Genomic DNA, 24,856 nt, shown 5'->3' with positions numbered 1-24,856 from the left:
CACTCTACTAGTTGCAAAAAGGCCCAGTTGAATTGGGGAGAATGCTTCTGTAGCCAGGGGATCCCAAGTACTATAGGGTGGATGGACTTATTCAATATTAGTAATTCAAGTTCCTCAAGATGTAAAGCCCCAGTGCATAACTGGACAGGTTCCATGGTCAAGGAGATGTGGCCGGGTAGCGGCATTCCATAGATAGAAGTGATGCACAAAGACATATCTAGTGAATGAGTCTTTATACCTAAAAGCTATACAAGGTCTTTAAGGATAAAATTACCTCCTGCTCCGGAATCTACCAGAGGAAGAACCAGGTAGGCCCAGGAGTCCCAAATTAATGTGACTGGTACTGATAGTTGAGGGGCCGGAGAGGTTACACCCAAGTTCAGGTCCCCTACTGAACTCAGGCTAAGGAGTTTTTCGGATGGATAGGGCAGGTCTGTAGATGGTGGCCAGGTGCTCCGCGATACAGACATAGGCCAGTTTGTCTCTGCCAGAGGCGCTCTTCCAGTGTCAGCCACCCGCAACCCAACTGCATAGGTTCTTCCGCTTTGACCACTCAAACATCACTGCAGGGTGCAGGGTTGGTAATCGGTGGTGAGCGGGAGCGAACCTGCGAAAGCTTCTTGGGCATCCGACTCTCCCATTGACACTCTTGAAGATGGTGGTCAATTCAGCCTGGCAAGGCTATAAGGTCCTCCAAGAAGCAAGGGAGCTCCCGTGCAGACAACTCATCTTTTAGCTGTGGAGAGAGTCTGTCCAGGTAGATATCTTGGAGGCAATCTTCCTGCCAGGTGAGCTCTGTAGCCAAAGTCCGAAACTCAATAGTATAATCAAATAGACTTCGTTGTCCTTGACGAAGATTTAGTAAATTGGTGCTTGCCACGGCATGTTACCCAGGATCATCAAATGTCCATTTAAAGACAGCCACAAACTGAGCCAGTTCCTTTAACAGGGAATCCGAGCGTTCCCACAGGGGAGAAGCCCAGGCCAGTGCTTTCCCTTCAAGGCGGGACAGGATAAACATATCTTTAGTCAACTCGTCCTGGAAGACAGAAGACTGCAGAGAAAACTGCTTGTTGCATTGGTTTATGAACCCTCTGCAGAGTCTGAGGTCGCCATTGTAGTGTGGAGGTGCTGGAAGTGCCAACAAGGCTCGAGGCATCGATGGAGGTGGCTGTGGAGGAGGAAGAGCAGGAGCAGAGACTGGCTCAGCGGGACGATCATTAAGCCAGGTATGAAGGCATGCAATGGAAGCAGCCAATGCTTCAAGGAACTGCTGCTGTTCTTGTATCTTAGATGCCAGGTCCTTTATGGCCTGGAAGGCACGCGGCTCCACCAAGTCCATGGCCTTTGCAACCTGTTGCATTGGAGATGGACCCTTGGGCTGAGTTGGGGTTCATGCAACTCATAGACGAGGGCCTACGGGTCCCCACCATCAGCAGGTGGAGTGGGCTGAAGTTAGAGGCCACTTGAGCTTCACCTATACCAGCCCTCGTTCCTCTCGGGTTGAGCCTTTGGGTACTGGGGCTGGCAGGACTTAGATGGGCCTTGAGGCTAACAAGAGGTGAGTAGATGTACAGCCCAGAGACTGCAGTCAGTAAATGGCGTAGTTCTATCCTGAACTGGATTCAGTACGAGGGCTCAGGTGCCAAAGGAACAATAGGGAACTGAAGGCATCTGAGCAAAGGAAGGTCTAAGCCTTGAGAGTCCATGTCCAGAGTATAGGCGAGGAGAGGCATCACTGACAGGCTGGATTCTGAGCCGGCTGTGAATAGCAGTTGTGGCAAGCAACGAAGAACTCTGGATGAAGAAGAGTCTGTAGCGTAGTCGTGCAAAGCGAGGGTTAGGGCACTGAGAAGGCAGGTATAGTCAGTCCAAGCAATAGTTATGATATGGAGCAGGCAAATGTGGTCAGGCAAGGCAGTGGTCAGGGTGCAGAAAAGGCAGGTGTGGTCAGGCAATACAGAGGTCAGGTCGTGGAGAAGGCAGGCATAGTCAGGCAGTGCAGAGGTCCGGGGCTGGAGAGAAGTGGAAGAGTAGTCAAGCATAGCAGAGGTCCAGGGCTGGAGAGAAGCTGAAGAGTAGTTAGGCATAGCGGAGGTCCGGAGCTAGAGAGAAGCTGAAGAGTAGTCAGGCGTAGCGAAGGTCAAATCCAGGGAATCAGTTCAACACATAGATAAACAGGAACTAGGAGAACAGGAACCGGAAACCATGGGAAGACAGGAACACAACGATGAGACGATCCAAGGAATAGCAATGAGTATGAGGAGTACAAGGAGACCTGTTGCAAAGGCAACGCTATGGAGTGAGGCCTGAACTTTTATATGCTGAAGAGTCTGACATCAGCATCCGGATCCACGGTCAGGATCCCTCCGCGGGCGCTTTAAAGAAATCACTGATGCGAGCACGCTCCTAGGAAAGGGCGCAATGCTGGTGGCGGCATCTCTCCGTGGGCACGTGGAGAGGCCCGACGAGCAGGGACATCCTGGTCAGCAACACTGGGCAACATGGCAGGGCCTGAGGCACCGGAGGGAACCTGAGGTCGGAGCTGGTGGCCCACTGCCACCAGCGAAGAGGAGCCAGCAGCTGGAGTCCATCTGAAGAGGTGAGAGGGCTGCGCCGCGGGGCTGCTGCGGGCAGCACGCGTAACACAATTAACTTTGAAATTATTTTTTTGATCAAGAGAATCTCCCTTCTTGGGGCAGAACATTTCCATTTTTCCTGATGTAAAAGAGACCCACGTTCATAGGAAGAACTTTATTATTAAAGCAGAGGACTCTAAACCTTGGAGCTGCTTTCCAGCTGTGGTTTCCTTGCAAATGCTGTGTAAATTGGCAAGGATCTAATTCCATCTTCTAGGATCCTATTTATTTGAAAAGATTTTTGATTGATAAATCTTCTGATGCTGGGTAGAAATGGGAATAATTTAGGTGGCCTCTTTTCATAGATCTGTGTTTTCTTTTGAAATATGTTTTCTTTGTTTTTTTTCTCCCCATATATAGTACTTCATACAGTGAAATGCTTGCTTCTTTGTTAAATTTGTTTTGTTTTCCATTTTCTCTAATGTATCACTGTGATATTATTTCAAGTTTTCTTGATATATTTAATTGAAATGTTATAAATTAGAGTGTATAGCAAGTATTGGGGAAACCTTACCTGGCATCTTCTAACTAGATTACCTAAGGGCTTTTCCTATTTTGTGACTGTAGAAAAATTGCCTCTAAAGTTCTTTGGGCCAAATTTTCAAAGGCATATGCGTGTAAATCCAGAGGATTTATGTGCTATTTTAGAAAGGCCCGGCGACGCACGTAAAGCCCCGGGACGCGTCTAAGTCCCGGGGCTTTATTAAAGGGGTGGGGGCGGGGCCTGAGGCCTCCGACACAGAGGACATTTGTCGCTATGTCAGAGGATCGCATGCTGGCAGGCTGCTGTCTCACACAACCTGCGCCTGCCTCCAGGCAGGCACAAAAGGTTTGACAAATTTTTGGGGAGGGTTAGAGTAGGGCTAGGGGGGGAAAGGTTAAGGGAAGGGGTGGGAAGGTTAGCTTGGGGGAACGGGGGAATCGCGTGGGCGTCGGCGTGTGCACGCCAACCTCCGATTTTCTAACATGCGCGCGCCTGCGCGCGCATGTTATAAAATCAGGCATACATGGGTACTACATGGGTAGTGCGCGCACATGTATGCCCGTGCAGTGGTTTGAAAATCTACCCCTTTATCTATCCAATCTAAGATTAAGTGGAGGATATCCCAAGACAGAAAAGGTCCCAGATTTGTTTTTTTATTTTGACCTTCAAACAATATCAGGGTCATTCATCAAAATGCGTTATGGCGTTAATGCCTGCGATAATGCCATAATACATGCATTAACGCCATAACGTACGGGATAGTAAGGTAGCGTGTGGCACAAATAAAAATTTTTCAAAGGGGCGGGATTGGGTAGGGTTTTGGGTGGGATTAATGAAAATGAAGGGCATTTTTGCACTGTGCAATAGTGTAATGCAATCTATCGCACGCTTTTACCTCCAGAAATAACTGCACCATTTTTCCTGGTGTTAATCTGTGCGAAATGCCTGTTAACGCAATTTGCGATAAAGATTGCAAATTGCATTTTGGACAATTTTGGGCTTGGGAGAGATGAAGTGGGGAGAGAGAATGGAGTGGAGTAGAGAGAGAGAGAGAGAGAGCCTCTGGGGAGGCCTTCACAGTATTCAACTATTTATATCACTATGGGGCCAATGCAATTATAATGTGCAGAAAGCGGGTGCTGAGTATTCGGTGTCCGTTTTCCTACTGTGCCCCCAGGTACCTCTCCTGGGGGCGCCGTGCTATATTCTAATTAAGGGTCATACTGTCAAGGTGGAGCTAGGGTCGATTGCGTGCCCCTAGCATCCCCTTGACAGCATGCACCCGGGAGAAGCCGGCTGTCTGTGGCTGTCTGCTAGTAAAGAAAATGGAATTTATCGGCATTTGTTTTCATAACCAGCACACAGCCACGGGTTCGGAAAATGGATGCTGGTAAATTGAGCATCCATTTCCCAAACCTGACCGCAGGCACTTTTTAAAAAACTTTAAAAAATTTTTTTCATTCCTCCCACGTAATATCGCTAGGGTATTAAGTTGGAAGATATACAGAAAAGCAGTATTTTCTGCTTTTCATTACAACTTTTGGGAGTGTTCAGAAATGAAAGCCTGCTGTGGAGGCACTAATCCCCTTATTGCATAAGGGGATTAGGGTGTTCCTACACAGCCCACATCCAACTGCGGGTTAAACAGTGCACTCGACTGAGTGCACTGTATTGTATCAGCCCCTATAGGTGTTATGGTTTGTGGGTTGGTGGACCCTTGGCCCGTGGTATGAGTTGTTACAACCTGTGGGGAGGAGCCCCACAGGCCCACACCGACAGGAAGCCAGGTCAGGCACGGCAGGGAGTTTTGGGTAAGACTGTGGAGGGGTCCCGAGGAGTCAGGAGGGATTCCCCAGTAGACAATTGGGCTGCTGTGAATACCTTAACTGAGACCTCCCGGAGGGGAAGGTGCCAGGCAGGCCGTAGAGTGGGAGGCTTGAGATTGGCGTGCAGGAGGAAAAGTGGAGACAGCCCCCGAGGGGCGGAGCTGTGGAGCGAGGGAGATGCGGCTGTAGTGACGCAGGCTAACCCATAGAGCAGGGAAGCCCGAGTCAGGTCTCCGATGATGACGTAGATAGACCCCAAGGAGTACAGAGCACCGGCAGTCTCTGTAGATAGCGAAGCACAGCCCCAAGGAGCGGGGAAGTGCAGGTAGTCTCGTAGCACTGAGATATGGGAAGCCTAACATGAAGACTTTAGCTCAGACTTTGGTTCACTCAGCTTATCCAGAATCTTTTTCTGACTCTGGCCTAACTGAAAATTCTGGCATACAAGGAACTCAGACTGACCCGAGCTTGAATGGCTTCTGGGAGACATCTGGAATGAATTCAGACCTATTCAGATATGATGGAGGGTCATGAGGTCACAATGAACACATGGACCAGTCCATGTTCTCACAGAATACTGTCTCGACTTGAGAGGCCCAGTGTAACTGGAGATCCCCATGAGATTAAGAGTCTGATCAAAAGACTGGAAAGACTGACAGAACAAAGAACGACTGAAAGAAATCATCAGACATGTGGGTTTCCGCTAGGCCTAATTGGATCTCAATATGGGAGGCAGGACCAGGGAATCTTAGACATAGGTTGTCTGATTTGGACACAGGACACATGGTACCTGATACTCTATGAAGTCCTATTAGGGATAATGGTATGTTTTACCTATAAAAAGTCAGCACTCACTGACAAATGCTAAGACATGCAGGGAGAGCTTTAAAAACATGAGGCTCTCACTCTGGGTCTTCCAGAGGTCTTATGTGATTGGCTTTCAATATTAAATAATAAACTTAAATTTGTCTGTACTAAATTTGGACCTCTGTGTATGTTCTTGGGGCAGCACCTTGAAGCTGATGTTTAAAGTTTCAACAGCATGTAGGTGTGAACCCGAGGAGCATGGAGGCATGGACAGTCATAGTAAGCACAAGGACACTGTCCCGAGGAGCGGGTCAGTGCTGAGAGTCTCTTCAGCAGTAGAGAGACGCAGCCCTCGAGAAGCGGGGAAGCGCTGACATGCCACACAGCATGTAGGCACAATCCCAAGGAGCGGGGAAACACTAGAATATCTCCCAAGTGGTAAGGGTGTTCCAGTGGGCTGCCCCGAAGAGCAGGGAGCCTTGCAGAGTAGGACTTCAGGAAGCGCAGGGCCAGCCTGAGGAGCGGAGGGGGCCGGGGACAAAGTCCTTGTGAGAGCGCTACTGGCGCCCGAGGAGCGGGTACCAGACAGAGTCCAATGTCCAATGGAGTCCAACAGCGTAGCCACTGGAACACGGAACTGGAGCTAGTAGAGACATATGGAACTTGTTGCCAAGTCGGCTAGCTGAGGGCGAAGGTGGAGCTTAAGTACCTTGATCTGATGACATCATCAAGTAGGGACGCCCCCGAGGTTCCCACCAAAGAGGCTTCAAAGAAGGCCCGGTGACACACGCACGTGCGCACCTAGGAAGGCCTTGAGATGACATAGCTGGCGGCGGCGTCTCGGACGCTACAAGGAGCCATGGGGAATGCGGTGGTAGAGATAGGCCTGTGCCGCGAGTAGGGAGGGCTGGAGAATGGTGCAGGATGTAAGTAAGCACATTCGCAGCCGTCTGCGACCAACGGGCATAAGAGTACCCCCCCTCTTAAGGCCCCTCCCCGGTGGTTTGGGTTTGCGAGGATGCTTAGCGTGAAACTGCCGAAGAAGATCCTTGTCCAGGATATTGGGCATGGGTTCCCAGCTTTTATCCTCAGGTCCAAAGCCCTCCCATGCAAGGAGGTATTCCCATTTGGTATTCTTCCACATTTCCTAATGTCTAAGACATCTCAGACCTGATAGGTGACATCTGCTTCAGAAGAAAGTGGTAATGGATCTGGTGGTTTCTTAGAAAATCTGGAGAGAATCAGAGGCTTGAGTAGAGAAACATGAAAGGCATTGTGAATCTTGAGCAAGGAAGGCAGCTGTAGTCGGTAGGTAACAGGACACAGAGAGCGGAGCGCCAGAAAGGGGCCAATGTACCTAGGAGCAAAGCGGGTGGAAGGCAGCTTGAGCCAAATACATTTGGCTCTGCCCAGAGTTCTTGGGCAGTGGCTTGCGTTGTTGGGGAGGCCATGGAGAGCGGGAGGGGAAGTGGAGGCAAAGGTTGGCGCCCATAGACCACCTGAAAGGATGACAACTCAGTGAAAGGGAGTTTAAGGCGAACTCCACCCAAGGAAGGAGGTCGGCCCAATCGTCCTGCCACAAATTCACATAGGCCCGCAAGAATTGCTTTAGAGTTCTATTGGTCCTTTCAGTTTGGCCATTGGCTTGAGGGTGGTAAGCCGAGGTGAAGTCTAAGGAAATATTAAACTTCTTGCAAAGAGATTTCCAGAAACGTGCGGTAAATTGAACCCCACGGTCCAAAAGAATATGCTTGGGAAGACCGTGGAGACGGAACACATGCCGATGGAGAAGGTACAGAGAAGGGCAACCAAAATGATAAAGGGGATGGAGCAGTTCCCTATGAGGAAAGGCTGAAGAGGTTAGGGCTGTTTAGCTTGGAGAAGAGATGGCTGAGGGGAGATATGATAGAGGTCTTTAAGATCATGAGAGGTCTTGAATGAGTAGATGTGAATAGGTTATTTACACTTGAACGAGAAGATGTGACTCTGTTATTTATACTTTCAAATAATAATAGAAGGACTAGGGGGCATTCCATGAAGTTAGCAAGTAGCACATTTAAGACTAATCGGAGAAAATTCTTTTTCAGTCAATGCACAATAAAACTCTGGAATTTGTTGCCAGAGGATATGGTTAGTGCAGTTAGTGTAGCTGGGTTCAAAAAAGGTTTGGATAAGTTCTTGGAGGAGAAGTCCATTAACTGCTATTAATCAAGTTTACTTAGGGGATAGCCACTGCTATTAATTGCATCAGTAGCATGGGATCTTCTTAGTGTTTGGGTAATTGCCAGGTTCTTGTGGCCTGGTTTGGCCTTTGGTCCATCAAGCCCAGGATGCTGGGCTTGATGGACCCTTGGTCTGACCCAGCATGGCAATTTCTTAAGTTCTAATAATTTAGCCAGCTGGGGTGCTGTAGGGAGACCAGGCAGAGCCACACAATGTGCCATCTTAGAGAAGCGATCGACTGTGACCCATATGGTGTTATTCCCTTTGGAAACAGGCAAATCCACAATAAAGTCTTTAGCAATATGTGGAAAGGAGTGGACAGTGGAGTGGCTCAGGGATCTGTATTAGGACCCTTATTTTCAATATATTTATAAATGATCTGGAAAGAAATATGACGAGTGAGATAATCAAATTTGCAGATGACACAAAATTGTTCAGAGTAGTTAAATCACAAGCAGATTGTGATAAATTGCAGGAAGACCTTGTGAGACTGGAAAATTGGGCATCCAAATAGCAGATGAAATTTAATGTGGATAAGTGCAAGGTGATGCATATAGGTAAAAATAACCCATGCTATAATTACACAATGTTGGGTTCCATATTAGGTGCTACAACCCAAGAAAGAGATCTAGGTGTCATAGTGGATAACACATTGAAATCGTCTGTTCAGTGTGCTGCGGCAGTCAAAAAAGCAAACAGAATGTTGGGAATTATTAGAAAGGGAATGGTGAATAAAACGGAAAATGTCATAATGCCTCTGTATCACTCCATGGTGAGACTGCACCTTGAATACTGTGTACAATTCTGGTCGCCGCATCTCAAAAAAGATATAATTGCGATGGAGAAGGTACAGAGAAGGGCTACCAAAATGATAAGGGGAATGGAACAACTCCCCTATGAGGAAAGACTAAAGAGGTTAGGACTTTTCAGCTTGGAGAAGAGACGACTGAGGGGGATATGATAGAGGTGTTTAAAATCATGAGAGGTCTAGAACAGGTAGATGTGAATCGGTTATTTACTCTTTCGGATAGTAGAAAGACTAGGGGGCACTCCATGAAGTTAGCATAGGGCACATTTAAAACTAATCTGAGAAAGTTCTTTTTTACTCAACGCACAATTAAACTCTGGAATTTGTTGCCAGAGGATGTGGTTAGTGCAGTTAGTATAGCTGTGTTTAAAAAAGGATTGGATAAGTTCTTGGAGGAGAAGTCCATTACCTGCCATTAAGTTCACTTAGAGAATAGCCATGCCCTTAGGAATGGTAACATGGAATAGACTTAGTTTTTGGGTACTTGCCAGGTTCTTATGGCCTGGATTGGCCACTGTTGGAAACAGGATGCTGGGCTTGATGGACCCTTGGTCTGACCCAGTATGGCATTTTCTTATGTTCTTATGTAATATGGGTCCATGGTTCACTCGGAATGGGAAGTGGCTATAAGAGCCCCCAAGGTTTTCCTGCAGGAGCCTTCTGACAGGCACATGTGGGGCAGGATTCGACGAACTCTTGGGTTTCCTTCTGAATGGTAGGCCACCAGTAGTAGCGCTGCAAAGTGGAAAGAGTCCTGGACTGACCCGGATGTCCAGATATCAAAGAGTTGTGAGCCCTTTGCAAAACCTTTTGTCTTAGTGGGCGAGGGATCACAGTTTTTTCCAGAAGTACTGGGAAGGTGACAGACAGAATGACCTTAGCAGGGTCTATTATATGCCGAGGGGGATTAAGAACATCCACGGCGATGAATGATCTGGAGAGGGCGTCAGCTTGAGTATTCTTGTTGGCTGGGCAATAACGCAATATAAAATTGAATCGAGTAAAGAAGAGGGACCAGCGGGCCTGGCGATGGTTCAAATGCTGGGCATGATGTAGATTCTCGAGATTTTTATGATCAGTGTATACCAGGGGTGGGCAGTTCTGGTCCTCGAGGGCCACAAACCAGTCTGGTTTTCAGGATATCCCTAATGAATATGCATGAGAGAGATTTGCATGCACTCTGCCTCAGTTGTATGCAAATCTATGTCATGCATATTCATTAGGATATCCTAAAACCTCGACAGGTTTGTGGCCCTCGAGGACTGGAATTGCCCACCCCTGGTGTATACGGTAATCTGGTGTTGTGCGCCTTCGAGCCAGGGTCGCATTCCTTGAAGGCCAGCTTGATGGCCAACAATTCTTTATCCCCGATACTGTAGTTACGTTCTGCCTGTGAGATGCATCAGGAGAAAAAAGAACAGGGGTGCAGGGTATGAATAGGGGAGTATTGACTCAGTACAGCTCCTACTCCAACATCGGAGGCGTTGACCTCAACCACAAACGGGCGCATAGGATCCAGATGGCAGAGACAAGGTTCCTCCAAGAAGGCAGACTTGAGGTCCTGAAAGGCGGTCATAGCTTCGGGCGACCACTGGGAGGGTTGTCCCCCTTACGAGTTATGGCCGTGAGTGGTGCAGTCAGTGTGGAATAATGATGGATAAAAGAATGATAGTAATTGGCGAAGCCAAGGAATCTCTGGAGGGCCTTGAGGCCTGTGAGTTGATGCTCTTTCGTTTTTGAGGATTCATTCAAAACTCCTGACTGGACACCACATAACCGAGGAAAGGAATGGATTCTTGTTCAAAGGAGCATTTTTCAAACTTAGCGAAAAGTTGATTATTTTGCAGCCGCTGGAGGAAATGAGAGACGTCCTGGCGGTGACTAGGCAGGTCTTGAGAGAAGTCAAGAATATTGTCGAGGTACACAACCTCACACTGGTAAAGCATATTTCTGAAAACCTCGTTCATCAGGTTTTGAAATACCGCGGGCGCGTTGCAAAGCCCGAACGGCATCACAAGGTATTCAAAGTGACCGCTGCATGTGTTAAATGCGGTCTTCCACTTGTCTCCCTCACGAATCCGGACCAAATTATAGGCTCCACGAAGGTCTAGTTTTGAAAAGATCTTAGCTCCTTGAAGCCTGTCGAGAAGCTCTGAGATGAGTGGCAGTGGGTAGTGATCCTTGAGAATAATTTTGTTTAGGCCACGGTAGTCGATGCAAAGATGGAGGGAGCCATCTTTCTTCCCGGAGTCTACCAGAGACAAGGTGTGAAACTCCTGGTTGTCCATTTTGATGGACACGGGAACAGTCAGTGAGGAGAGGGTGGCCTAGGAGGAGTCCTCCAGCAAAACCTAGGCCCAGGAGTTTCCCGGACAGACTGGGCATGAGGCCGGATTGCTGTCGACACTGTTGTTCCGTAGGACAAAGTCTACTCCTTCCCATCTGCATGGGTTCCTCCTCTGATGGTTTCTGTGGGGTGCTGACTTGCAGAGAGGAAGAACGCCAGACTCGGGACGGGCCAGGTGCAGACTTCCGGGTTGCTCTGGACTCAAGAGCACATTCTTGTAGTCGACGGTCGATATACCCTGTGAGGTCAAATAAAGAGTCCAGAGATGAAGGCAATTCATGACCCGCCAGCTCGTCTTTAATCCAAGGACTCAAGCCTTCAAGGAAGATGGAACGCAGACAGTCGGAGTCCCAGTGTAATTCTGAGGCAAGAGTTCATTCAATCACATAGTCCATTAGAGACCGAGAGCCTTGTTGGAGATGAAGGAGAGATGACCTGGAGACGGCTCGTCGACCCGGGTCTTCAAAGATGGACTAAAACAGGGCCAGGAACCCTGGAAGGTTGCGGAGGATTGGGTCAGCTTGCTCCCAGAGAGGTGATGCCCAAGATAAGGCAGAGGAGTGCCTCAGGGATCTGTATTGGGACCCTTACTTTTCAATATATTTATAAATGATCTGGAAAGAAATACGACAAGTGAGATAATCAAATTTGGAGATGATACAAAATTGTTCAGAATAGTTAAATCACAAGCAGAGTATGATAAATTGCAGGAGGACCTTGTGAGACTGGAAAATTGGGCATCAAAATGGCAGATGAAATTTAATGTGGATAAGTGCAAAGTGATGCATATAGGGAAAAATAACCCATGCTATAGTTACACAATGTTAGGTTCCATATTAGGTGCTACAACCCAAGAAAGAGATCTAGGCGTCATAGTGGATAACAGATTGAAATCGTCGGTTCAGTGTGCTCCAGCAGTCAAAAAAGCAAACAGAATGTTGGGAATTATTAGAAAGGGAATGGTGAATAAAACGGAAATTGTCATAATGCCTCTGTATCACTCCATGGTGAGACTGCACCTTGAATACTGTGTACAATTCTGGTCACCACATCTCAAAAAAGATATAATTGCGATGGAGAAGGTACAGAGAAGGGCTACCAAAATGATAAGGGGACTGGAACAGCTCCCCTATGAGGAAAGACTAAAGAGGTTAGGACTTTTCAGCTTGGAGAAGAGACGGCTAAGGGAGGATATGATAGAGGTGTTTAAAATCATGAGAGGTCTAAAATGGGTAGATGTGAATCGGTTGTTTACTCTTTCGGATAGTAGAAAGACTAGGGGGCACTCCATGAAGTTAGCATGTGGCACATTTAAAACTAATCAGAGAAAGTTCTTTTTCACTCAACGCACAATTAAACTCTGGAATTTGTTGCCAGAGGATGTGGTTACTGCAGTTAGTGTAGCTGTGTTTAAAAAAAGAATTGGATAAGTTCTTGGAGGAGAAGTCCATTACCTGCTATTAATTAAGTTGACTTAGAAAATAGCCACTGCTATTACTAGCAACGGTAACATGGAATAGACTTAGTTTTTGGGTACTTGCCAGGTTCTTACGGCCTGGATTGGCCACTGTTGGAAACAGGATGCTGGGCTTGATGGACCCTTGGTCTGACCCAGTATGGCATGTTCTTATGTTCTTATATCCATTGCATATAATTTATATTGCATTTCAAAGAGTATCACTGAAGATATTACTTTTATTTATCTCTTTAACAAACACCACAGAATACAACAAAATTAAAAGGTTGAAATTTTATAGTACAGTTTTACCAATCAGAAATATTCATATACAGAAAATATAACATGCAGTAGAATAGTAAATAACATTTGTCATACTATAATGTCAAGCCCAGAAAAGAGCCCATATTTGACTATACTTCGTGACTACAAAAATGAGTCTTTTGATCTCTGCATGGTACTTTGACAGAATTCTCTTGTAGGTTTAAACTTCCAGAAATAAGTGCTTATATACTTACTTGCATGTAGTATATGGTCCATACATTTTTCCAGTTATTTGGTGATATTACATTCTGCCAATCTGAAAAAAGTTGCACTTGGGGGATTACAATTAATTAACATATATACTGCAGTAAAATAGAAAAAAAATGTAACAATCCAACATCAGACAAACCAACATGAAACCAAGACTTGGGACAAGAATGATAATACTAGAAGGAAACTAGTCTAAATGAACCTGTTACCCAATAACCCAACAAACATAATGAAGGGCTAGGGAAAGCTGAATACCAGTAATGGTAAACATAACATCCTCCACAGAGACAAAACATTTTTAACATAAAATCATTCTCACTATATATGAAGGTAAGAGCAACCACCTGATTGATCACTGCTTCATTGACAGTTTCAGTGATATTGCACTGCCATCTACTGGCTAATTGAAGGCACATGTCATCTGATTCATTATTCTGAAGCAGTTTGCAAAACAGATACAATTTGAGTAGTTTTGCATAATCCTTCCTAATTTGAGTTTAAAAGCCTTGTTTGGAAAAGTGCACAAAAGGTTTTTCAGGTATATCCAATTTTTTGTTGCTGAAATCGCAAGATCCCTTCAACACTATGATCTAGTATATTTCCAATACCTGTAATGCCTCTAGCTTGCCAAAAAGGAAGACATATTGAGTTATGTGAATTGGAGATTTTAATTGTCCTCATTCTCCTTTATTATTATTTCAGTGTTTATTTTATCAACTTAATTAAGGGCTCTATACAACAAGATATATACAAGGACAATGAATCACTGCCCCAGACAGTAGCTGAGGTATGGAAGATATATGACCTACCCAATCTCACTTCAAGAGTCTGTGGTAGAAAATGGATTTAAACTCAGGTATTTTGGAGGCTGATATTTTATGCTACTTATCCAGATAAGTAACTGGCTACAGCTATTCAGCCCCATTCAATGCCTGTCACTTAGCCAAATAAATACTTTATCTGCCTAAGTAGATAACCAGAGAAGTGATGGGTTGGATATGGGAATTCCAGGAAGGAGCTAATTATCGGGCTAACTTAGGCCTGGATTTTCCATTCTTGCAGAGAATGGTGAATCCAGTGGGAATGGGGGGTGGGAGAGGTGAAAGGGGGCAGGCCTGTGAAAGCCCGCAGCAATCGCACCACCGCGGTATTATCGCTGCCGGCTTTCGCACCCAATAGCGCCACCGTGAAAGGTAGTGCTATTGGGCGTACTACTGGCGAAGATAATGGTCCTTACCTTTTCGCTGCCAGCAAAGATAATGCCACGCCCCCCTCCTCGCTGCCCTGACTCCTCCCCTCGCCACCCTGACTCCGCTCCCGGCAAGCTATCACACGCGAAAAGGGACTTTTCGCGTGTGATAGGCTTAGAAAATGACCCCCTTAGCTGGATAAGAACCTAACCAGATAAGATAACCGGATAAATTAGACATGCTCAATAGCAGGTCTAAAATTAGTAGAGATGTGCATTAGTTTTAAACAAATTAGACAATTTCAACAAAATTGTCTAATTCGTCATGGATTGGGAGAACCGATAAACGAAGGAAATTTTTCCGATGATTCGGAAAAATTTGTTTTTTATGTTAGTGCGCACTAACGGGAGTTAATGCGCACTAACATGTAGTTAGTGTGTACTAATTCATATTAGTGCGCATTACCTAAGTTACAGATTTAGTGCGCCCTAATGGGGCTTAGGACAAACTAATTACATGTTAGTGCACATTAACTCCCGTTAGTGCATACTACCTAGTTTTCTAACTCTGGAGTTAGTGCGCCTTAATAGGACTTAGGTAGCACTAACTGGTTGTTAGCACGCACTAACTAAAGTTAGTGCACACTAACAAAAAATTTTGCCAATAAGTTACAAAATGTTTCAATTAGACTGTTAGCTAGAGGTATGGTTCTGCATTCCCATTGGCTGTCTCCTTACTATCTCTTTAGAAGGAAACAGCCAATGGGAATGCAGAACCATACCTCTAGCTAACGAACTGCCCCCCAATTGACACTTTTTAACTTATTGGTAACATTTTTTGTTAGTGTGCACTAACTTTAGTTAGTGCGTGCTAACAACCAGTTAGTGTCCTATTAGTGCACACTAACTCTGGAATTAGAAAACTAGGTAGCGCACACTAACATAGAGTTAGTGCGCTCTAAGCCCCGTAGGGCACACTAACTCCAAAGTTTGAAAACTGGTTAGTGCGCACTAACATGGAATTAGTGTACACTAAAATCCTGTTAGTGCGCACTAACACCGAAGGAACAGAAACACGAAAAAAAAAAAAAAAAGAACCATGGGGAAACTGATATTTTCTGCGGGGGACCTGAACCGAAACACAATCCAATAAAATAAAACAAAGCACATGCCTAAAAATTAGCCAAATAAGACTCATCTGGTTTATTAGCAATTTTTATAGGGAAATCCAGCAACATAGCTGTGCTGCTGAATATCCCTTGTAAGTTTGCTGGATAAGTCTTATCTAGTTAACTTACTTAACTGAATATATTTTAATATCTACCCCCTGGTTTCTAGTCTATTATTCTGATCACTACCAGACCATTTGTTTTCTTTATTTGCAGATCATAGGCCAGATTTAATTATTTAGCGTGAACTATACTACAGTAAAAGATAGAATCAACACTTTTATTTTCTATATGTAGATATTTTTACTATCCCGGTATACTTGAAATTTGTGTAACCTAATATTAAGTAGACTCAGTCTGATTTTCACAAGAGAGTAAACCGGGTAAATGCAGATGTAGCTCAGAACTAGAAATATTACACATCTTGCTCCAGCATGTCACATGCTGAATTTAGAAGGCCTGAATATTGAAAGGCACAATAAAGTAGAATGGCTCATGAACTGGAAATTGTGTAAACACAATAACATTGCTGTAGCAGAAAAACACTGGGATCATGAACCTGACACAATAGTAGAGAATGAAGAGATTGTGATCATTTGGAACATTCTTATTTCAACCAATTAAAAGCTTTCTGCTAGAAAAGCAGACATAGTGATGAAGGAGAACAATGCAAGAACAGCATTGCAGAAATGTCAGCTCCAAGCGACTATTCTATATTAAGTATGGTGAATCTATACTTCATATGGTGAGAATTTCAGCAAACATCAAGAGATGTATTCAGAGATCAAAAAAATTGGCAGAAAGATATAGAAATAGTCCCAGTTGTATTGAGTACCACCAGCTTGATTTAAAGAAGACAAGCCCATTTACTTTGATTTGTTACCTATACATATTATACTCTATGAAGCTCAGAAGGAAGCTCTCTACACAATTCAAGTATTATGACAAAGACTAGCAGAGGCGTTGCTAGGCACCTAAAAGATCCAGGGCATAGGCCCATAAGCCCTTCTCATCCACCCCCCCCCCCCCCGAGATTTTGATAATTAACTCAATCATGATCAGCAGTTTCCCCTCCTCCCAACCAACCACCCACGAACAATCCTATAAAAATACATAATTGGACATCACACAAATGATCTCTGTTCTATGTTCCCATGAAACTGTCATCAGGGAGTCATGTTATGTGTCCTGTTCTGGGAAACCACCATGTTATTTCGATCCTGGCAGGGGTCCAATGGACCTCTCCACACCCACCTTTACCATATTCATCCATGCAGAGACAGGAACCCCCACTCATAAAGCAGTTCGCACTAGGGATGTGCAGAGCAAAATTTTATGTTCATATTTTTTATGTCCGAAAGGGGGTCCCACTTGCGGCCAATATGGACATAAAAAAAATCCAATGAGTTGGGTATATGTACATATGTGCAAAAAAAAAATTTAAACCCCCTCACCCTCCTTAATCCCCCCCCCCAGACTTACCACAACTCCCTGGTGATCGAGCGAGGAGTGAGGACGTCATTTCTGCAATCCTTGGCGAGAAGCATGTGACGTCGGTGGCACGTCGAGTGACGCGGCGTCACGTGATTCCCGGCTCGTTCGCACCGGACGGCTCGTTCGGCCCAAAAAGAACTTTTGGCCAGCTTGGGGGGGCCTCCTGACCCCCCCAAGCTGGCCAAAAGTTCTTTTTGGGCCGAACGAGCCGTCCGGGGCGAACTCGCCGGGAATCACGTGGCGCCGCGTCACTCAGACGCGACGTCACGTGATTCCCGGCAAGTTCGCGCCGGACGGCTCGTTCGGCCCAAAAAGAACTTTTGGCCAGCTTGGGGGGGCCTCCTGACCCCCCTCAAGCTGGCCAAAAGTTCTTTTTGGGCCGAACGAGCCGTCCGGCGCGAACGAGCCGGGAATCACGTGACGCCGGCGTCACTCGACGTGCCGCCAACGTCACATGCTTCTCACCAAGGATTGCAGAAATGGCGTCCTCACTCCTCGCTCCATCACCAGGGAGTTGTGGTAAGTCGGGGGGGGGGGGATTAAGGAGGGTGAGGGGGTTTATATTTTTATTTTGGCTCAACAATCGCGATTTCCCACATATCGAACATATCTATGTTCGATATGTGGGAAATCCGATCGTTTATGTCGAATCAATTTTTTAAGTAAAAAAAAAATATGAGTTGCGTTTTACTAATGCGGTCAATCCGAATGCACACCCCTAGTTCGCACTGCTTCAAACATTTTGTATCATTGTCACAAGGTCTGGGCATGCATGTCAGTGCTGTGTCTAGACAGAAGGACCTTCTAAGCAACAAACAAATACCTGGCCAGTTTCAACCATCTAGTAAAAGTCCCTAAAATTATTCAAGAGCATAAATCAATAAAACTTCTATATGGGAGTGGAGCCTGGGGGCTGTACAGCATTGCACAGAATCCTAAGATGAACTCTACACCCTGCTTTCAAAGAAACTCCACCAACATAGGTGAAGAGGAAAAGGAGGGCATTTCCTCTTACCACTCATCATAGAAAAATAATAACCCTAAGCAGAACATAGCAAACCTGCCATGCTAACTACCAGACTCAAATTGTAACAAACCTTCTCTATGAAAAACAAACAAGCAAATATGACACCAGGCCCTAAAACATCAATTCACCTCCTATTAGGAAAACCCAAGAAGTCAGGCTGCTTTAGATCCCTACATAGAAACTACAAGCGAGCAGAATACTTCACCTCAGTCGCATATGCAGAACAGAAACAGACAGACCCTCACCAAATATAGAATAAAGAGACCGTAAAATAGAACTATAAATGTGTAGAGAAAAACCTGAATTGGAAACCACAACAAGTCAAACCTTATGCAGTGCCACAGCACCCCACTAAAAGCTGCTGTACTGGTTGTTCCTGCTTGCATAAAACCCCTAGTAACCCCTAGTTTGACTTTCTTTCAGTTCTCTTAATTGTTCAGAGCAAAGGCCCAAAGAATTGGCTGAGGAGTCTTAGAAAGTAAAGAGAATAATTTACAACTCATACCAAGAAGCTGATAAATTAATCAGAGGCTGATAAATTAATTCTAAGAAATTTTTGAGTAGTTTAGTTCTTAAGTGGATTTTTGTTCAGGAGGAAGTTTTATTCCTGCCCAGCCAAAGAGGAGTAAGACGAAGTTTTCTTGGTCACCCTGGTATTACTTAGTCCAAGTGATTCCCTTATCCATCCAGCAAACATGAATGAAGAAGGAGAAAGGATACCCTTACAGTACCTACCAAATGGAGAGGCAGTAAGGGGAGAGGATAAGAAGCGGTACTCGTACAGGGTTTAACCACCACAGATATCCACTCGGTATACAGAGAAGTTAAGGAAATGCCTAGCCAGCATGTGGAAGACAGTGAAGGAGGTATCTATACAGTACAACAGTGAGGCGAGAAGCTGGGTAATTCAAGATCAAGCGTTTGGATCCCAGGTATTTGAAAAGAGAACTACATTTTTCACTGGTTTCCCAGGATGACTTCAAATTCTAGTCAAGCATAAGGAAGGGATCCAGAGGGATAGATCAAAGGATCACAGAACCACAGATTCGCTATTTGGAATTTCTTTATGGAAAGTAACTGAAAGAGGCTAGCACCAAGTGCCATATATTTCATGTTTGAACTATTTCAAAAGTAAAGTTGTCTTAGAACCAGAGCCAAGGCCAGGCAATTTGGCACCTATGGCCAACTGAAAAAGTATGCCCTCACCCTACCCTATACACACACCACACCATGAGCTGGGAGACTCTGTTTAATTGTTTTGGGGGATATTTTTTTTCATGGTGTTTTCAGGGAGGTGACTGGGTGGAGAAAAGGGTTGGAGGGAGGGTTTGCTGTTTCGGATTACATATAAACACCGTGCACTGGAAATGTAATGGGGCCTGGCAGTGTCATCAGAAGTGAGTAAGTGCCAATCTTCATCGTAAAAAGAAAAAAGATTGGTTTAGAAAACTAATCAGTTGTGAAGGAGAAGTATACAGCTGACAATATGTTCAACTTGTAGCAAACAGAGAAATCTAGTGAGAGACTAAGCAGTGAAGAGTTTAGAAAGTGGGTCAGAAATATGTGTGCAGAGAGGAACCTGTTATGCAAAGGACTTTAGTTAACGGGAGCTATCTGAGTCCTGGGTGTCAGTACAGTTATACAGTATGGTGGCCTTGCTATAAAGTTTCTGGAGTGTGTTTTTGGTAGGGTTTTCTAGTGCATCACAATGTGCCTAGTATTGGAGGGAGTATGATTTGAGATTAAGGAGCTCTAGAATCTAATTAGTTTAATATAATAAAAAAATCATATAATTCGATAGAAGCAAATGTAATCCCTATTTTCAATCAATCCAAGTTGGGGAGGGGGGGGGGGAAGGTCACATTTGATCTATCAGAATAACATTGTTCGAACTTGCCAAAGCTTGCTATATGTTTGCAAAATAGTTTTGGATTTAATTGAACTTTTACAGGGACAGAGGCCCTTGTGTTTTGTACAATCTAAGCAGAACCAGATTCCAGTCAGCATGGAGGAGACTAAGTGAAATCTAAGTTAGCCTTCCATTCCTGATATCTGAGCATATCTTGTAGATGAACTTCTGACCCGATAATATACACCCATCTTTTATTCTATAGATAATGCTAATGCTAATATGTTATTTTTCTTTTTAACCTCTTGTAAAATATTATATTTCTATTTGACCAATATTGTGACCTAGTGGGAAAAAAAGCCTGCTTTCCTATATGTCATAGCTAGTCATCTGAAGTAATAAAGAAATATTAAATGTGCTAATCATTCTTATTCTTTAGATATCAACTGGTGACACGCCCAGCCTATAGAATGAAACATAAAATAGTGACATCATTGGAGTGGAAGTGCTGTCCTGGATTCCATGGAGATCAATGTCAATTCACAGGTTCGTTGCTGTCATGTTAACCAGTGTACTAAGGGTGGGGTTTTGTCATGAAACATTTTTGGCAATTCATTAATTTGGAGAAATGGATATTGAATATGTAGCCAGCGCATTTCACGCATGCATTTGCCAATATGATTGGCTGGTTCAAATTTTTCTGGTGCAAAGAAATCTCAGTAAAATCCTTAGCATAAATTTCATGTGTTGGCTGCCTTACAGTATTTTACATTATGCTATGTAAAGGATCTTCAAAATGAATGATGCAAGGGTAGCCTAGATTTAGGTTTAATTACTCATCTTTTCAAAATCCAAGCTCTAAGTGAGTTGTAATTTAGGTACTGTAGCTATTTCCTTGCCTGAGAGGATTTACAGTCTTGTACATGAGGCAATAGAGGGTGAGGTGATGTGCCCAAGTAGTATTTGCTGGAGAAGCAAGATTTAAACCCTGATTTGCCTGGTTCTCTGCCTGCTGTTCTAACTACTTTGCTACTCCTCTACCCCTAAATATTTTCTTTCTCACAGTAACTTTTAATTCCAGGGAGAGATATTAAAGTCTTACATATACTATGGTTTATAAAAGAATGTGGCTATGGATAGACTGGTCCAAAGTATAGAATTTGCCATATGGGATCTGTTCTCCAAGAGCCTAGAGAGTTAGAATTTGTTTTCTTTTTAGAGATATGAAAGCAACCCCCTTGAACCCTTATAATCAGCTAAATGTGTCTGCCCGTTGCCAAAATAAATCCCATCAAATATGCTGTACTTCCAAGCATGTAGATAGTAGGGATGTGAATCATTTTTTAACGATTTAAAATAATCGTCCGATAATTTTAAAATCGTCATTAATCGGTAAGGGACTCGATACAATAGGAATTCCACCGATTTATCGTGAAAAATCGGGTTTTTTGTTAGTGCGCACTAATGGGAGTTACTGCACCATCACTAAGGGACCCTCTCCCATGTTCCTGTACCTCGGACTACCACCATACCATCCTTGGGTGAGGATTCCCTCGGTGTACCCTGCGCTGCAGGCCACTACTGCATCACCACTACAGAGAGACTTCTTCGGCATACCCCACTCTGCGGATCACTACCGGATCTACACGTCTGAGGTATTCCCTCCGGGTATACCCCTCTGCTCAGAACTTTGCTTTACTGCACCTCCCGCTCCGCGGGCTGTGCCTTTCCCTTTTTCCTAATAAAGACTCTATTCCACAGCTGTGTCTGACAACTGCTGAGACCGTGCCTCCCGACAGTGAGGCTCACAGAGCTCCTCCTTGTGGGTGATACCATCTCTCACCTCAGCCCAGGGTTCACACACCTACAAGTCATAACACCATTAACGGCTATTAATCAAATTTATTTAGAGAATAGCCTTATCCCATGAAATCTGAGTATTTAGTATTTATATGTCTATCATATTTTATTCTTGTACATAGTAGCTGGATTACAACCAGAAATAAATGTAAAGGTTTGTGTATATCCACTCCACTTAATGCCCTATTATTGCCAGCACTACAGGATTGGCATTAGGGGCCAGGGTTCATGGAGGGGAGGATGGTGGTGGTTCTCCCTGTCCAATCTAGAGATTGTAAGTTACCCCTGCTGTCTCCATTAGGATCCACTTTGCGATCTGCAATACTCATAATTTATTTATTTTTATTTATTTAAGTTTTTTTATATACCAACATTCAAGACGATAGTCCCATCATGCTGGTTCACAAGAAGCAGGGGTGCAATTAAAATAAACTTTACAATTTGAACAATAGTGCAGAAAAGCAGTTACATGTAACAGGGAATCAATAACTTGGAGTAAGAAGGAAAATGAAGATCAGATAATTATAAATATATATAATAACATTATAAGGGGTGGCTATTAATGATATTACTAGCGAAGTATGTTGATTGAAGGGAGTTAAGTAATGTTGGAGTTAGCAAAGGCCTGCGTGAACAGCCACGTCTTGAGTCTTTTCTTGAATGTTGAGATGCTGGGTTCCATTCTAAGATCCGGGGGAATGGAGTTCCATAAAGTTGGACCAGCTGTGGAGAAGGCCCGATCTCTAAGCGTGATGTGTCTGGTAGTTTTGGCTGGAGGTACTTGAAGTGATCCTTTGTAAACATCTCTTGTCGGTCTTGTTGAGTAGTGTAATCGGAGGGGGATATGGAGATCGATTGGGGCTAATTGATGGATGTTTTTGAAAATGGTGAGAATGGCCTTGTAGGTTATTCTGAAGTGGATAGGCAGCCAGTGGAGGCCCATCAGGATAGGTGTTATGTGTTCTCTTCTCCTGGTGTTAGTGAGTATACGGGCGGAGGCATTTTGGACCATTTGCAATGGTTTGGTGTGTGATGAAGGGAGACCAAGCATGATGGTGTTACAATAGTCCAGCTTTGCGAAAATGATTGATTGTAGAATCGTTCTAAAGTCATGAGTGTGGAAGAGAGGTCGTATTCTTTTCAGCACTTGGAGCTTATAAAAGCAGTCTCTGGTGGTTTTGTTGATGTTCGCTTTCAGGTTTAGGTGATTGTCAATTAGAACTCCTAGGTCTCTCACTTGTGTAGTGTTTGGTAAGGTTGGATGAGTGTGTGTGAGGGAGCTGTTTTCTGGTGTGATGATTAGAAGTTCCATTTTTGATGAATTTAGTATCAGGTTGAGACTTGTGAGAAGCTGTTTGATATTTTGGAGGCAGGTTTCCCAGTGAGACAGTGTTTTTGCGAGTGACTCCTTGATGGGGATCAGGACCTGAATATCGTCGGCGTAGAGGAAGTGTTTGAGATTGAGGTTAGTGAGGAGTTCACATAAGGGTAACAGATAAATGTTAAACAAGGTAGGAGACAGGGGTGAGCCCTGAGGGACTCCTACTGACGCGGGGTGAAGAGAGGATTCTTTATTATGAATCTTAACCTTATATCCCCTGTTGCTGAGGAAGGTTCTAAACCAAGATAGGGCAGTGCCAGAGATACCTATGGCTGTTAGTTGGTTGATGAGAAGAGAGTGATTGACCGTGTCAAATGCAGACGAAAGGTCGAGTAGGATCAGAAGGAAGGATTGGACCTTCATAAATTTGAACCCATTAAATTAATTTGTAAAATGGAACTTTACTCCAGTAAGGAAAACCCTCCCATCATTTTATGTGCCCTAGGATGGTGTTACAATGGAATGAGTGAACTAAAGAATGAATAAATGAAAAATGGAAAAGAAAGAAAAAGAAAAGTGTTGACATTTAATGCATCCCATCCACCTTGGGCTTATCTCCTTGGTGCAGGTAGAGGAGGCAGCATTTTTTAAGATGAGATTTGACTTCCATTTCTGCACTAATATGCAATCATACAATTCTCTAATCACTCCTGTACAAATACTGCTTTCAAACATGCAGTTATTCTGGTATTCAGCATCAATAACACTTGGATTACATTACACAAGGCTGAAAGCGTATAAGGTCCTCTGACTCACTTGAATACTATTCCTGTTTTGTTTTAGCCCTAACGCACCAGTGGCAGATGCCAGGCAGTCAGGCTGAGAGCAGTGTTGTAGACAATGGGGGCACAGCAAGACAGCAGCAGCCAAGAACTGCAGATCCAGGTCAGTAGTGAGTGCTAATTGTAACACAATTAATGTTTGTACTCCTTACTAATGACTCTAAAACTACTGTCAGCCACCCGGAGCTCCTTTATTCCACATTAGACTCTGACAAATTTTATTTATAATAAATCCGTGTATCACATTGTTAAATTAAATTTTGATTATAAAACAGGTTTCTTTGCATCAGGTTTCTATCAATATCTTCTTTCAAAATTATTTCCTTATTTTTGTCAGTATTCTTGTTCTAAATGTCATCATTCACTTGCTGTATATTTAGTCCTAGCAATAATGTGTTTTGAACATTTTCTTTTACAAACCTTGTAAATTTAAAAATAAAGGAAAGAAGAAAGCAGACAGAAAAGAAAAACAATAACTCTATTTCAGTCATAGAAACTGAGGGTGGATGGACAAGATTAGATTATATCCATACCTCATTCCTGCCCTTAAATCAAACTTGGTTTTATCCACATCTAATTCAAATTACCAGATAGAGCAGTCCATATTCAGATGCCAGCCAGCTAACATACAGGTCGATACAGTAAGGCCGCGGTAGAAACAGTGCGGCAGTGTCAGGCGCACCCTTCCTCCCCGCACGCACAGTTCTCTTCACTAACTCCCCGATACTCTCTTCTAATTGCATGCAAATGCATGCCGCGGCTTTAAAGCGTTAGGGAAAGGTTATGCCCGCGTAACCCATTTTCCTGTATAGGCGCTTAATACAGCGCCTATACAGTAACCTGGGTGCGCTGGTACCTGTCATTTCAAATGTCATTTCAAATGACATTTGGAATGACAGGCACCAGGAAGTGTAAAAAACACGAAAAGTCTTTGTTGCTTCGTCGCTGTGTCTCTCCTCCTCCCGGAGCAGGGCGCGAAAG

The 24,856-nt window shown here is 44.2% G+C and overlaps 1 protein-coding gene across 1 annotated transcript in view; it reads left to right on the top strand.

The window, feature by feature from the left end:
- Nucleotides 1-24,856, top strand: part of MMRN1 (multimerin 1) — a 152,354-nt gene that overhangs the window by 48,671 nt on the left and 78,827 nt on the right. The window contains exons 3-4 of the mRNA XM_029597725.1: nucleotides 20,292-20,398; nucleotides 23,877-23,978. Coding sequence (XP_029453585.1) covers nucleotides 20,292-20,398; nucleotides 23,877-23,978 — 209 coding nt within the window. The remainder of the gene's footprint in view (nucleotides 1-20,291; nucleotides 20,399-23,876; nucleotides 23,979-24,856) is intronic.

Source organism: Rhinatrema bivittatum, chromosome 1 (genome assembly GCF_901001135.1).
Source record: "Rhinatrema bivittatum chromosome 1, aRhiBiv1.1, whole genome shotgun sequence".
NCBI lineage: Eukaryota > Metazoa > Chordata > Amphibia > Gymnophiona > Rhinatrematidae > Rhinatrema > Rhinatrema bivittatum.
The sequence above is the reverse complement of the archived record's forward strand: the minus strand, read 5'-3'. Positions and strand labels throughout refer to the sequence as shown.